At 37.6% G+C, this 16,376-nt stretch overlaps 1 protein-coding gene across 1 annotated transcript in view; it reads left to right on the top strand.

The window, feature by feature from the left end:
* Window positions 1-15,890, top strand: part of ABHD5 (abhydrolase domain containing 5, lysophosphatidic acid acyltransferase) — a 28,172-nt gene extending 12,282 nt beyond the window's left edge. Inside the window, exons 2-7 of the mRNA XM_058037821.1 lie at window positions 1,564-1,649; window positions 1,927-2,299; window positions 5,725-5,879; window positions 9,999-10,110; window positions 10,645-10,831; window positions 12,805-15,890. Of these exons, the coding sequence (XP_057893804.1) occupies window positions 1,564-1,649; window positions 1,927-2,299; window positions 5,725-5,879; window positions 9,999-10,110; window positions 10,645-10,831; window positions 12,805-12,894 (1,003 nt within the window). The 3' untranslated portion in view covers window positions 12,895-15,890. The remainder of the gene's footprint in view (window positions 1-1,563; window positions 1,650-1,926; window positions 2,300-5,724; window positions 5,880-9,998; window positions 10,111-10,644; window positions 10,832-12,804) is intronic.
* Window positions 15,891-16,376: the final 486 nt, after the last annotated feature.

Genomic DNA, 16,376 nt, shown 5'->3' with positions numbered 1-16,376 from the left:
TAAACTCTGATTTCACGGTTACTTGCGGGTAAAATTACTTTTGGCTTGTCCCAGCTTTAACTTCTTAAAGATCTTACTTTTAAATCAATGCATAACTGTGCATAATGTGGAAGCAGAATGTTTGGATGCCCATTTTCCTAAAAGGTAAAGTTCCTTCATTTCTTAGATTGCATGAGCACATGGCATGGAAGGACATACAACCACCTGTTGCCAGCTCCTCAGTTAAATTGATGATAACAATTCCCATGGTCCCTCCTTGTAACTTTTAACTCCAGGGATCTGGTGGGTCAGGAGAATGAATATTTACAGAACAGTCAGATATCACTGTAGAGGAATGAATAATACTGAATAGCAGTGGGCCTGAGTGATTGGATGATTAATCTGGTCTGTTCAGATATGGTTTGGGGCTTTGTTTCTTAAATGTCCTCTCACAGGTTTCTGTGAATCTGAAAAATGCTGCTTGCCGTTGCATTGTGCATTCCCAGAAAACCATCTTATCATAAACTTAAGGAGCTATGCAGCTCTGGTAGATCAGCCCCTTAGAATGTGTGGAAAAGATCCTTTGGGTAAAGAACTTGTGGGGCCCAATCTTTAATGTATTACTGATAAGTTGTGCACGCTGAAAAAGTGGATGTTAGTAACCTAATAATCTTTCAGCATTAGTTGTTCTGTAACTAATACTCTCGGTGTTCAGTCCTGAAAATTCTGTATGTAACTAACTGGAAAGCAGTTCAGTGTAGAAAAAGAGTGCTAGAGGAAGTTGATTTGGTGACTGATATCCTCTTCCCTGCGAGGTCCTGCAGTGGCAGCTTTGCACTGGTAGTCTGAGATGGAAAAATAAGATTCTGTTTTAAAATCAGGGGGTAAATTAGCACCCAGGAAGATCTGGGTATGTACCAAACTGCCGTACGCTTTGCAGCACTGGGCTAGGCAATGGTGCCAGCTGAGTCATTCCCCCTGCTCTCATGGTCAAGCTGGCTGTACCAAGATAGTAACTGACAGCTGGAAAAGCAGCTTCTGCAGAGGGAATTGTTGGTTTGTTTTGCTCTGGGACTTTGTTTCTAAGTTTGTAATTAAGGTCCTAGGTTTTTGCTCGGTAGGATAAACCTGCTTATTTTTCACTTTTTAAATTTAGAGTAATAATCAGGTTAGGCCGGTGAAGGCAGAGCTTATTGCTTTTTTGGAAATAATAGGTTCATGCAAGGTTATGCAGGCAGACTTCCAAAGGAACTTGAGAGGAGGCTGGAAACTCCAGTGATTGTTACATATCCTGCCAAGCTTGTTGGGTTGATGTGAGGGTTCATGTCTCCAGATCAGTATGCTCTGATAGGAGGACACGGTGGAAAAACTGCTCACCCTTTGAAGAATGCCCCTGTTTGTGATGCCACTTTATAAAAAGTCAGGAAAAAATTAATTCCCTCCCAGTGCAAAAATAGTGTTCCTCACACCGTGTGCTTAATGTGGGCTCTCTTATGAAGAGCAGCAAAAGAAATGTCTTCAAAGCATCAGTGCCAAAAATTACCGTGCTGCTCAAGATATTTTTATTCTATGTTGCTGTTGTAGGTTTGGGTGGTTATTCAGCTGGCTTCCTGCCTGGTGTCCCACATCACTGCTACACCTTAAAGAGGCTGAGGACAAAATGCTAAAATGTAAGTCTTTGGTTTTTAATAAGTTTCATAGATATAACTAGATTTTTTATAAATTAACGTTAAGTATAAGCAAGAGAAGTTTTTCAGTATGTATTTTACACTGTGATGAAATAAGCAGGTTTAAAATTACACTTTCATTTTTCACTTATGTAGATACTTGATTAGAAGCGATCTCCTTTGAAAGGAGCCCCTATTTAAAACAGTGGTTTCCGTAGAATGTACTTTATATTTTGTCAGGTGTGTTTAGCAACACAATTTTTTCCCCTTTTTTCTCCAGGTATTGCAAGCATATACAATAAACGATACGTGTATATATCTAATGGAAATAAAATATGGACATTGACATTCTCTCCAGACCTTTCAAATAAAACTCCCCTTGTTCTCCTGCATGGGTTTGGAGGAGGTGTTGGACTGTGGGCTCTCAACTTTGAAGATCTGTGTGAGAACAGGACCGTTCATGCTTTCGACCTCTTGGGATTTGGACGTAGCAGTAGACCCCACTTTGACACTGATGCTCGGGAAGCAGAAAATCAGTTTGTGGAATCCATAGAAGAATGGAGAAAGGAGGTGGGGCTAGAAAAAATGATTTTGCTTGGACACAACCTAGGCGGATTCCTGGCTGCTGCTTACTCCTTAAAATATCCATCAAGGTATGTGAAAATAAAGGAATAAAGGGATTCCTTCTCTGTATTTGACTATTGATTTTAATATAGATTTTCTTTTTCAGGCTCTTTGTCGATAATATTTATGTAGATGACTGTGATGATTTAAAGAAGTTGTACAGAATTCTAAGACCAAAATATTAATTGTGTGGTTTGTTTCCAGGTGAAGGAAATAGGTAGATATGGTAAACATGATTTTCTGTATACTTTTCTGTACCTCTTCAGTTCAGTACTCCCTTGCCATTTTATAAGGTGAAATAGCAGTTAATATATTTATGGGTGAACGTTTTGTCTCAAAGATGGTTTTTGTGAAGGGAAAATAGGCCTGTTTCTGCCAAACTTCCCACTTTTATGGATAACATTGAAACTTCTGATTCCCCTTGGTAATTTATGCCTATATTCTAGCAGTCAGTCTGGTGCCAGTAGAATGATGTAAAAATTATTTTAGTGACTCTTTGATTTAAATTGTCTGTGTGCCACTTCATATTTCTTTGTAAGACAACCCATCTGCAGTAGTTCTCTAATTGTATTTCACCAGTATTTTCTGCACCGGGTTTTGTCCAACAGTTAATACATTTTTTCCCCTTAAAGTAATATTTTTTTTTAATATATCTGATTATAAGTCCAGTTATTTATTCCCTGCTGAGCTAGGATCTCACCCACCGAGGCAATTCTGTATCAAAAAATGGCAATGCTTTTGTTGGGATACACTTAGTGGTTTCCTATGAAAAACTGAATGTAAGCTTAACTCTCCACATCATATAGCAAATTCTATATTTTACTAAATATATCTTATTCTTTTCTATTCATGTCAAGTTTTACTGTTTCTTTGTTTCTCACTTGGATATATTTGAAGTAATTTCATGCATCGTTTTTCCCTAAAACACTTGGCCTTTTTCTTTCTAAATAGACAACAATTAGCACAAGTGGCTGGAAATGATGTGTGAAAGTAGATGTGTTTCTAAATCCAGCATTGCAATAAAGATATAAACCTGTTAGCCTTTTAGTTATAAACCAACTTCTAGCTAACTGTAGTTAGCTTTTTGTAGGGATCACTTATCATTTCCTTACCTCTTTTTCCAAAGGATCTATAAATGGCACTGTACTATCCCCATGGCTTGGGATATTGGTTTTGCCCACTGCTGATTTACATCAAAAGTGATGCTTTATTTTCATGCCTCACTGTGCTTCAGTTGGGGTTAATTAATTTGGAGATGTTTCAGTTTGTGCTCTCACATTATTAATATTTCTCTGAAATTAAACTAAGACCACCAAAATAACAAATTGACTGTTAGGGTCCTAAAAGAGCATTGAATCAAGTGATAAATATAGCACAGCTTTCAGCCAGGTTATCTAACAATTCATTAGAGGCTTAAGGGATTCTGGATACATATTGTTAGGAAAGTACATCTGTTTCTCCAAGCATAGATGATCCGTTAATTTGCTATACTGTACCAGAGTCCATGGAAAATCCGAGACTACTAATCCAAAAAGATTCCCATTAGCATATTGCCAACTGGAAGTGGGCCATGATTTTCAAATCGTGCAATTTCTGGACATTTACTTAGGAAGTGATTCTCATAGTCAATTTCCCGTTATCCTGGGTTATGTTTTAGGCTTGTTTACCAAAAGGAGAAATGCCAAACAGAAAGGAAAGTATTAAGAAAGGGAGCATGAAGCAAAGGTTACTTTATTTCTATTAATTTGTTTGCCATATTATACTTGATGCCGTAGTTTGTGCACGGCGTGTGTGGCTGTCCTGAATGGCTCCTCCTGGCTTGCGCTGCTGTGCCTCTGATCTCCCCTGCTTGGTTTGTACAGTTAGGTTCTACCCTGTCCTCTCCTACTATTGCTGTTTGCTGCAGGGTGCAAGTATGCTCATAGCTGAGCTGACAACCAAGAAATGTCTTTGTGATGTTAATCCTTTCCAACCCTTCATTCCAAGCACAGGGTTTTGGTTTCCCAACTGATCATAAGCCAGAAATAACTTTTGGGATCACTTCTGGCATCATTTTAGGCACTATGAACTCTTCTGTGTTTATATATAATCTCATGGCTTTAACAGGAAAGGAAGAAATTAAGGAAAAAGTAAAGATAAAATGGTAAAAAGATAAAGATAAAAGTAAGATAAAAATATTGAAACCGTATATGGATTTAGGTTAGATAAGACTTTTAGGATCTAGTCCAACTGTTCACCCAGCACTTCCAAGTGCACCACTAACCCATGTCCTTAAGCACTGCATTCACACATCTCTAAATACCTCCAAAGATGGGTACTCAATCACTTCCTCGGGTGTAGCATCATAAAATGTTATAGGTGAGATGGGACATAAAGGATTATCTGGTTCCAACCCCCCTGCCATGGGCAGGGACACATCCCACTAGACCAGATAGAACAAGACAGCCTGTTCCAATGCTTGACAGCCCTTTCAATGAGGACATTTTTCCTAATATCCAATCTAAACCTCCTTGAGGCTGTTTCCTCATGTCCTATTGCTTGCTACTTGGGACAAGAGACCAACCCCCAGGTTGCTACAACCTCCTGGCAGGTAGTTGTAGAGAATGATAATGAGAAAGCTGAAATGGAAAACCATCTTTAAATTGAAAACTATAGTTGAGTCACTTTTTCCCAGAAATCACCACTATCTAGGACATGTAAGAATAGGTGTTATTATGGGATTAAATGGAAAAGGGACAATTAAAGGGAAAGGGACAATTCTAATCTACCAGGATGAATTAGAATTTTGCTTGAGGGGAACCCACAGCATGAAGTGATCAATAGTTGCATGTGCTGGAGACTTCTACAATGCTTTCTGTACTGATATTCCTTTGAGTAATAATTTTACAAATTGCTTCTCTGATGTTTTCTTTCATGACCTAAAATCAATCAATTTGGAAGACTACTGCTAGTTTTACTGTCTTTTTCAGTTCAGATTTTACTTTGATGATTTTTCAGTTAAATTGTGTCTCTTCTTTGAACAGAGATCTTAGACTTCTAGAAACTTCACTTTAATGAAACAGATGCAATTATCCTCTTTCCTATCAAATTAAACTGCTCCTGCAAATAATATTGACTAAGCATTTAGATTAGGCTATTATTAAAAATAGAAACAAGACTATCCTTTCTCTCAAAGGTTTGTGATGGTGGGTATTTGTAATGTACTGAGTTTCTCTTTGTGACACTTGCTTCCATGTTTCTGGTTCATACATATGATTAGGTGCAATTCACTCTCTAATTAGTAACTGAAATCAAAATAGTTGATGAATCAGAAACGAGGTAATAAGCCTCTGTGATAGAAGTGACCTAAAGTAGGCTGTATGTATGTATCTGTAAAACAGACAGCATGTTTTCATCATGCTCAGTTAAAGAAAAGCTACTGTACTTTAAACCCATGAACCTTTTTTGCCAACAGGGTCAAGCATCTTATCTTAGTGGAGCCATGGGGTTTTCCAGAGAGGCCTGACAATGCTGAGCACGAAAGACCAATTCCAATCTGGATCAAAGCACTAGGAGCTATATTGAGTCCATTTAATCCATTAGCTGGGCTAAGAATAGCAGGACCCTTTGGTGAGTTTTAGCTACTCTTAAATACCATTTCTATTTTGGTTAAGCATAAACATGGAGCAGACAACACATTATGATAAGTTTTTTTGCAAGTCTGTATCAGCCACGAAGGAAAGAGTTGGAGGAGAAACTGGGAGAGGATAAAGAAAGTTTGAACTCTTTAGGAAAGAAGGCAAACTCTTGCTATTAGAGGTACTAGTACAATAGTCTACAATAGTCTACAGCAAGCTACTCTATATGATCTGTTCAGTTATGGTGAGTTGGATTATGCAGGTGTCTGTTGGGGAACCCTGACAGAGAGGTGTGAATGTGAAAGGGTTTTTTCTGGTTGCCTCTGGTCACAGTCCATTTCAGTTCTAATTTTCTCATCAAACTTCTAATTCCAGTTTAATGAGCAAATGGGATTTCCAAATTCCCTTAACATTAGAAGGCAGTCTGTCATAAATGCAAGAATTGGCCCGAGTTTAAAGAAGTTGAAACTGGGTTCTTTCCATTAGCCATTTTCTTACTGCTCTAGGAAATCTTGTGGGCCTCATTGGTGTCCTGCATTATGGTGGCAGTTCATATTTCCATTTCTTCAACAGCACTGATGGAATGGTAGATAAACTGTCTATACTCTAATACTAGGGCTAGGTAGTGCTGACCAAAAATACTGGTTTTAGTTAATCTGGGAAATGAAGAGTGTAATAAAATCTAGAAGTCATTATAGCTATTCCTTCTAGAGGAGAAAGAGATACCTGTCTGTTACTCTCTGTGCTACTGAGTTATCTTCTGGAGAGTCTTGGAAAAATACATCCTTAAGATCCCTCACAAATATAATTAACTAACCTCTTCATCAGTTTTGGTATTCAGTCTGAAGATAAACTCGTGAGATTTCTAGGCATTGTTTACATTTAAACCACATCTGTTTCCTAAATCTATTTCTATAGAATATATATTTCAATATGCTGCATATGCTCATTTGTTTGTTTCTTTTCAATAGTGTGACAAATTTTATTTTTCAGACAAGCAACATGTTTTGTACAAACAGATTTATTTTTTTTTTAAGTAAAATGCTAATTTGGTTAAGAAAACAACCTGGAAAATATTGAGTGTTATGCACTGTTTTAATGTGTTCTATCCAATAACAAGAACATGCATAAATTAATCCACATGGGAAAATTCAAAGCTGAAATTGTCTTCCTTAGCAATAAGTGAAGTCAAACTGTGCTGCAGAGGCAGATTCTGTCCTGGCAAGGTGTCCCCACACCTAGTCTCACTTACAGGTTGCCATGAAGGGCAGTGCCTTTAAAAAATTTTTCATCTGTTTCTCACTGCACTGGTAAAAAAGTTTTTCATCACCAAATTAAGTTCTTGACAGGTGAAACATAGTTCTTAGAGAAGGGTAGGTCTATACACTGTGCTGCAAGTAGCCATCAGACCTGACCTGATGAAGGCACTGAACCGATCCCCAGTTTCCTTCCACGTGCAGACATGTTTAAGCTGATGGGCAGACCTGGTTGTTTGAACTTCACTCTAAAGCCAGTTGCTCTTATTCAAAGGTGTAAGTTCAAATGTGAGCAAGTTCATTGGATATCACCATAGTATCACATGGATATTTAATCAGTCCCATGGGCAAATACTTAAAACTGGAAGAGAGACAGAATCCAGATATTTTTTTCTTGGAGTGGTTTCCAGGTAGTTGATTTGCATGTTTTCCTTCTTAACTGGAACACTCACCGAGGAGTTTCACATTTTGGTGGGGCTTTGGTGCTTAGGTTGGATTTCTGAATTCCATTCCTAGAGCTGGATGCCTGAAAATTCCTCACGACAGACATGTCAGTGTGACCACACCCTTTTTGTGGAAATCTGTGTCTTCAGTGTTAGAATTTCTTACAGTATTTTCATAGACACTGTGGAAAACATCAGCCAGACAATTCAGAATTTCTTTAATAAATATTACAACAATGACTTACAGTCTGATTTAATTCCAAAATTTTTTCCAAGTTGCCTTGAATCCTTGTTTCATTCTCCCCTGTAAATTCCCAGGGGAAAAATGTTTTGGAATTGGACCCACAGACAAGGCACTTCTTACCAAAACAGAAAGTGAATTCTAAAATTTGGGAACACTTTGTGGCATGGCCTCTATGCTGACAGCTGGACAAGGCGCAGAATTAATTTCTTTTTTCCAAGTACTCTTATTCCAAGCCAGCTGTGTTCACTTGTATTCAAAAAACTCAAACACACAGAAAAAGAAGTCCAGCAATTGTACTCTATGCAGGGAAAATAGAGCAAAGCCAATTGCCAGATTTTTACAAAATCTTCATTGCTTTGGGAGTTAAATCACTGTTTCATAAGGGAATTATTTTCTCTTGCACTGTATTCATTTTCTAAATCTGTTCAAAGCATGTGTAAGGGTGTGTTGCAATAATCTCCAGGTTACGAAAACATAGATCACTGTGACAAGGTCTGCATAAATAATACCAGGCCTTTGCCCAGGACTGGGTGGGAAGAAGTGACATCATCATAATTGCACAGATTAACAAGAGCATGAAGTTGCTACTGTCTGGGACAGGGGAAACATAACCACAAATAGTCACACTCAGTCAGCTCAGTGTCCACATGGAGACCAGTGATGAGTATGGTTCCTCACAGATCACTGTTGGGATCAGTTGTTATGCACCTTTGTCAGCAACACAAACAGTGAGATTGAGTGCACCCTCAGCAGCTCTGCTGATGGCACCAAGCTGTGTGGACAACAAGCTGTAGGGGAGAGATGCCAGCCAGAGGGCCCCTTGAGAGGTGGGCTCATGGCAACCTTGTGAAGTTCAACAAGGCAGTGTGAAAGCCTTGTGGCAATCCTGATCACCTCTGAACAGAGAATAGATGGAGAGCAGTCCTGAGGAGAAAGATCTGGGGTGTTGGTTGGTTGATGAGAAGTCCAAAATGATCCAGCAATGTGTACTTGCAGCCCAGAAAGCCAACTGCATCCTGGGCTGCATCAAAAGCAGCATTGAGGGAGGTGATTCTCCCCCTCTACTCTGCTCTCGTGACACCCCATGTAGAATACTGCATCCAGCTCTGGGGCTCCAGTATAAGAATGTTGGAGACATTCCCCTTGGAGATAGTCAAGAGGAGGGACATGAAGATAAGAAGGCTGGAGTACCTCTCCTATGAAGACAAGCTGAAAGAGTTGGGCTTCATAAGAGAAGGCTTTGGGGACACCTTGTGGGAGCCTTCCAGTACCTTCAGGAGGCCTACAAGAGGGCTGGAGCGCAACTTTTAAAAAGGGTCTGTAGTGATGAGACAGGGGTAATGATGGAAGAGTTTAGATCAGATATTAGGGATGACTAATACTCTTAAACTAAGATTAGCCTTGTGATGAGGCTCTTGTCCCAAAGATCCATCAGGTCAATGTAGAAGAGGCTTCTTCCTTAGAGAAGTTATTCAGAAAAGACTCTTAAGTTTAGAAGGCCTGAACTGGCCCCTGAAAAGGCCTACTTCTCTATTGGCTTGTTAGGAGAGCATAAGGACAAGGTTTTCAGCGTTAAGTCTCTTCATTTGTACCAGTAGTTGTGCCTTATGTTAAGATTTCTACACCTGTTTTTCATCATAGACTTCTGTTCTTTCAACTATGCTCTAGTTAGAGGAACTAGCTTCAGAAGCAGACTGTTCTGTAAGAGGAGAAGACAGACTTAAGAAAGAAAACACCCCAGCTTTTTCAACAGTGCCTTCTGGTCCTGAAAGGTGTAGTGCATTTAACCTACCCAGTGCTGCCAGAGCAAGGAGAACGTGTTGGTATCATGTGAGACTAAACTGGTGACACAAAGGCACTGCTTAGCCCTTTTGCTGGTCCCAGTCTGTAGGTTTCCTCTATTGCTGTAGTGACCCGACTCAAACATTCCCCATATATATTCAGTGGGGGGAGCAGCATAAGATTCTTTATAGTATTTAAATTTCATTCCTATTAAATGTAATTCCATTGTGTTTCCCTAAGACATGCAAGTGGTAAAACCACATACACATTTAGAAGCCATGAGTTTTAAGGGGATGTGTTCTCAGGGCTCTAATGAAAAGCATTAGGCAATCTGATAAAGCAGTTTATACACATTTCCACTCTAACAATGTTTCCCGTTTTAACAGGATTAAGCCTTGTTCAGCGTTTAAGACCAGACTTCAAGCGAAAATATTCATCAATGTTTGATGATAACACTGTGGCTGAATATATCTATCACTGCAATGTACAGTCACCCAGGTGAGTCTGAATTTCCCAGTGAATATTTTGAAGTCTGTTGTTCATTTACCAAGTGCCTGCTACTCCCTCCAATGGCCATGGCAGCAGTGTGCATGCTGGTTTGGTTTTATTTTTAATTGTGTCATTTATTATACTGAAGAAAAAGGTACCATTGCACTTTTTCTGAATTCCAGATACTGATAAATGTAAAACATATCCTAATTCTATATTTATTCTCAATTTATGTTAATTCTGTGAGAGTTTGGGCATTTCACTTAAATAACTGTTGGAGAATTTTAATGTATAAAGAATTCCTTTAAAAACTGTAAAAATAAGGCATTTCATTCTTTGAAGTGCTACTACTCAGTCATGCAAAAACCTGGGCTCTTCCTCTTGAACATTATATGTAAACCTTGGAAACTTAGTGTTCTTAATTGTAAAAAATCCCAGCCTGATGTACTCCATCCTGCCAAAAGGCACAGATACTGCATTTTAGATGAAAAGCAGATCCAATGGCAATTTAAATTGGTTTTTACCCTTTTTGATGCCTTGAAGTGGTGAAACAGCTTTCAAGAACATGACGATTCCTTATGGATGGGCAAAAAGGCCAATGCTGCAACGGATTTCACAAATGGATCGAGACATTCCTATCACAGTGGTCTATGGAGCACGTTCATGTATAGATGGCAATTCTGGCAGCACTATCCAGTCTCTGAGACCAAATTCCTATGTGAAGACAATAGTAAGTTTGACTTCTAAAGCAGTTGTTTGTTTTTTGTGTGGATTTCTTTAAGTCATAACTATGTGGCCAGGTTGGATGGGGCCCTGAGCAACCTGTCTGGAGGTGTTCCTGCCCATGGGGTCGGAACTAGATGAGCTTTAAGGTCCTTTACAACCCAAACTATTCTGTGACTCTCTTTTTTCATACCAGCTGTGGAAATGGTGTCACTTTTGATTTAGAGCCTGGGGTAATAAGTTCTGTTTTCTGTAACAGAGAGAGAGAAAACAAATGTTACATCAGAGAAAACCTAGACAAAAGTGTTGAGTCCCCAGGCTAAGAACAAAACTTGCTGTAACCCTAGAAGCCTAGGTGATTCTTTATTTTGTTCTACAACATGCTAATAGAAGTAAGTATTGTGGTCACTGTGTATCAAACCACACCAGCCCTACTATTTCCATGTATATATAAGATATTGGGGAGGCTCTCATAAACTCTCTTCATCTGTCTGTATAATATATTTGTTCCTCTGATGAGAGAGCAGTTTGTACCTGCTGCTTAGGATCTTGTGAGCATCTTCCTTTAAGTCGTTAAAAAAAATAGTTAGTGTTGTCTTACTACCTAAGATGTTTTTGTTTAGAGGTATGATATTGTCATTTAAAATGTGCATAATTACAGCTTGATGTGAACGTGCACACTGCATTTTTTGTTGTTGATTTCTATAAAAACTAACTAATTCAAAAGTATTCTTCACACATTTTCACATCAGTCAGCTGTGATAATTGAATATGCATACATGTTGAAATGCTGTGAGGTGATAAAGTGTTTGAGCACACCAGCTGTGATGTTACTGATGTCTGGAACTATCTGGACAGAAGTGTACAGTATGTAAGGTTTATCGTATACTATAACAAGTCACCCAGATAAAATTTTATAACTTGATACAGCTGGATTTAGAGCTGTAAACCCAGAGAAAAGACATTGTTATCCAGCTGTTTTAAGTGTGTTAAAGAGCACAGATACATTTCATAAATGTTGACATCCAGACTGAAATTGTCACTTAACTGCTGAACCAGAGAGAGGGACTTGTAACAGAAAGTCAGTGTTAAAATTTGTACAATATATTACTGGGATAAGCTTATACCATTCAGGGAGATTTTTTCCACTCTGGTTAGGGACTTTTAGAAGTAACTGTAGAAAATGGTATTATATTCCAGGCTAAAATTTTGCCAAGCCACATACAGATTCTAAAAGGTAAATTGGAGTGGTAAAATTACAGGCATGCTCAAAAACCCATAGGAGGGCAAGGGCTTTAATGAGATGGAGATGTGGACTTGGCAGTGCCAGGCTTGGTAAAATGCACAGAAATTCTGTGGTTTTGTTACATGCATTTATTCCTAACTAATTTTTACTTTGAGTTTCTGGGAGTTTTTAACGCAATAACATAGCTATACTTGTATGACATTTGGTTAGAGACTTGAGAGGGTGTTTTAAGGAGGGGAGGGGAAAATATTTTTTTTTTAAAGGTTAGTTCTGGACTGACTGTAAAATAGAGAGCAGGTCAGGTACCTTTGCTGTACACTGTGGTGACAATTTACTTCATAGCATTTTTACAGATAATAACAAATTCTAGAAGTAGGCTATTTGAGTGGAGAGTGAAGGGACTTAAGATGCATCAGAAATTTGATATGCAAGGCTACTAAATTTGTTGTTCAGTGACTTGTTCATGTCTCCATGGTGGGTTTTTTTTTTTTTTCAACAAGGTGAGCAGTTGAAAAAGCAGTGGTTTTACTTTCTTTTCCTGTGTAGGAAAGTTTCTTTACAAGGAAAGAATATTTTGGTATTCCTTATGTTTAGAGCATCATGTAGCTGGAGCATAGTTGCATGATGCCAACTCTTGGGTAGTGTGTAAAAGCTGGGTACTTCACCTATCCCAGTATTTATTTGTTTATTACATATTGCTGATACTGACGTGCTTCTTCACCTTTATCCTCCAGGCTATCCTCGGTGCGGGTCATTACGTGTACGCCGATCAACCTGAGGACTTCAACGAGAAAGTGAAAGACATCTGTGACTCTGTGGACTGAGTGTCCTCTGTTCTTTAGAAAGTCATACCATAGATAGCATTTAATGGCAATACTCTCTAGGAAATCACTAAAGAATGCAGAGCTAATGGAACAGGCTCTGCCTGCACACTGTTTCTTCTAAGAAGCCATTTGCACATTTAAACCACTGAGTGCCTATTTTTGGGGGGAATGAAGAGATTTGAAGCTAACTTTGTACAGCTTTTTTTTTTTAAATTGTCCTGTCAGATACGAAATTACATGTAACTTTTGAAACTGGAATTTTCTTCAAATTTTAATTGAACTTTGCACATGTTGAACTCTAAAAATGCTGAATTCTCCAACGTGGAGAACTATATCAATAGAGATACAATGTACCAAATGCAATTTGGTTACTTTATGAATGCTCGTACTTTTTAGCTGATGTTTCATAGCAAGAATATGAAACTGCATATGTATTTTATTTTTGGAACCCAGAACTCCATATACAATATTTTAAGAGGGTTTGTTTTTTAATTGAAGTGGTAACAGCTTATGAAACTGATTTTGGGAAAGGGATGGGGCCAAAATAATGAGCAATGTCTGTCACTGAAATATGTTTGTTAGTTTATAAGAATTTGAGGCTCAATATTGGGAAATCCATCTTTTGTTGGATTTTATTTCCATTTATCTCAAGGCATCCTTTTCCATCTGTGCAACTTTTACGGAAGACTCAGTTTGTAAGAGTCGATGATGTCACCAGCACTCATGCTTCCATAAATATTTTGATGTGCAGATTTCTGTGATTTAAAATACAAAAGATGGCTTGTTAGTTACTCCACCTATTTTTAACACTTTACTGCACGATTTGTTACTAGTCTAAATCTAACAGTTGTGGGTAAGCTGATAAGATTTTGATTAGGGCTAGGAGATATCCACCTGGATAGTGAGCCTATTTCCCATTTTCTTTCAGTAGAAAGCCTAGTCCATATTTTAGTGAATTTGAGCTGAAGGAGAGGCAGAATATTGATGTTCTCTAATTGGGAACTACAACAGCTTAATGTATTTTATTTAACATTCAGCCTCCTTATAGGAAGGATTATTATTGGAATGAACAATACCACTGTAATGAATTATAATTACATGTTTTGGAGATTGTTTATATATTTTAATTGAGTATTTCAATATCAGAGATAGTCCAGTCTCTGCTACTTTGTGAATTATAGTTCGATGTTAGTACTTCACATGCCTAGTAAATTATATTAAGAAAAATACTTTGTCACTTTAAAGCCAAATAATGTGGTGGTTTGTTTTTTAACAAGTTTACATAAAACTATTGATCTGTTTTTGAATATTCAATTGACTACTGAAGAGTTCTTGATACTTTTATACAAAGAGAATTTGAATTAATGATAGCACCATCTTAAAGCTTGAATTATGTGCAATTTTTAATCAAATTAAGGAATCATTGCACATATTTATGATGTGGAAGGCAAAGATACCTAAAATATTCAGGAGATAATGTGATTATGTTCCCCAGCAGAACATAGTCTCTCTTACTGAAAGAGATATTTATCTATACGGTGCTATGTAAACATCAAACAGTTGTTGTGACTGCCTTGACTGGTAGCACTTCATATCTAGCAAGATAAATATTTTAATTAAAAATAAGTATTGAATTAAATTACTTTTTCAATTAGCAGATGCCAGAACTGTAAAACAAAATTTTGAGTTATTTGCTAAAATCTTGAAAATATAAAATCAGAATTGTCAATTATCAATTCCATTTTTTAATATAAGCTATAAATTATCAGTCATGCCACCATTTAGGTGGATGCCTTCAGCATGTTGGTTATTTTTCACCCTTTTCAGTGTCTTATTTTTTATTTATCAACTTAAACAGCTGTTTTAGTTGTGCATAAAAACCTAATGCAAAAATAAATTTTGAGTCTTCTCCAAATAATAAAAGGTGAAACAAATTATTGGAATTTTCAGATAGCACTTACTGATGGGAATTGTAGATTCCGCATCAAAAGTTGGAAGTAGGGATAAAAATTGCACACTGGATGTGAATATTGTTTTAAATATACCTTGCTTTTTCAGCTTATTGTACTAATAAGACTTATTGCTTATGTTTTGCACAATAAAAAAATTCTTTAATGTTATATTTTATTAATGTTATGACATTATATTGCTTTTTAAAAAAATTATGTGCAATTAAGCCCTGGAAATCAAGAGTTAGTAGTAAGTTGAGGTAGATTATCCAAAATACATTAAAAATACATTAATGCTTATTTTCAAATGTCTCAATGTTCTTAGGTTTCCTTGTATTTAACTGAAGTTAGTGAGTGTTTGTCAACAAGCAGCTGCAAGCTGAGAATGTTGTTTGTATGTATAAGGAAAAGGATTCTGTGTTATCTTCCAGGAAGTATTAGATGCTACTGTGAAGGTCAAGATGGAATTCGGAATGTCCTACTGTGTGCAACATAATCTGCTCAAATTACTTTAATAAATGTCATAGGAGGTGCTGAACAGAAAATGAATGGCTGAAAAGACTTGGGAGCTAGACCTTTTGTGGGCAATTACTGTTCAGAAATAATCTCAGTTTCTCCAGGAGTTCTGTTTCAGTGCAGTGACCAGTTGCTTAAATGTACTGTGGTGAGCACTGAATGCTGATGGTGCTGGTTTTGTTACAGCACTGTAAAATAAGACAAGAATAACAGGGATAGAGGCACCCAATAGTCTATCCCATTCTAACATCAAAATGAAGACAGCTGTGTACCAGAGGCTAGAGCATAACAAAAAGAATCCAAAATATTAATAAAAATCCAAGATAAACTGCCTAAATCTCCAGGACACACTCTTCCTGAGGTTGTTGTGATAAAATTTATTTAAAGTAACTTAGTAATATTTTGTTTGACATGGCTGAGTTCATCTTGTTACTTATTGAACCCTGCCAGATTAGATTTTAGTTCTGAAAAACTGATTTTCAGAGAACTTGTTGATAAGACTCTATAATAAAATGTTTGCAACCATCACAAGGAAGTCCCTGTTTGTATCTGATTGTGAAATGGAAATGGAAAATATGAATTCTTATGTGTTGATCTTGGAAAAATGGGTCCAAGAAAGAGAAATGTCATCATGTGGTTTCCCTTGGATTAAACCGATGCTGGCCTTTCTTTTTTAAAAGTTAGCTTTTTAAGGTTGCTGCAACTGTTTGTGCTGAATTGGTGTGCCAGTCTCTGCCTGAAATGCTTTCTGTGGTCATTGTGGTTCCTCAAATTCCCAGCCCTTCCAGATCACAGTTACTCAGCTTTTGCAGTGGGATGAAAACAAGACTAAATGCAATAAAAACATCTGGAATTAACCTATGGGCAGACATTTTCAGGAATGCCTCTTTTGTTAGCCTTCATTAAAACATGAGCCTGCAGAATATTAAGGCTCACAGTCAAGTGCTTTTGGGCTCCGTGGCATATCTGTAATTTTGTTGGGTCCTTTTGGCCATTTGACCATCAACCCATCCTGCA

The sequence above is a fragment of the Melospiza georgiana genome, chromosome 1 (genome assembly GCF_028018845.1).
Source record: "Melospiza georgiana isolate bMelGeo1 chromosome 1, bMelGeo1.pri, whole genome shotgun sequence".
NCBI lineage: Eukaryota > Metazoa > Chordata > Aves > Passeriformes > Passerellidae > Melospiza > Melospiza georgiana.
Note: the sequence above shows the minus strand (reverse complement) of the source record. Positions and strands in the feature narration are given on the sequence as shown.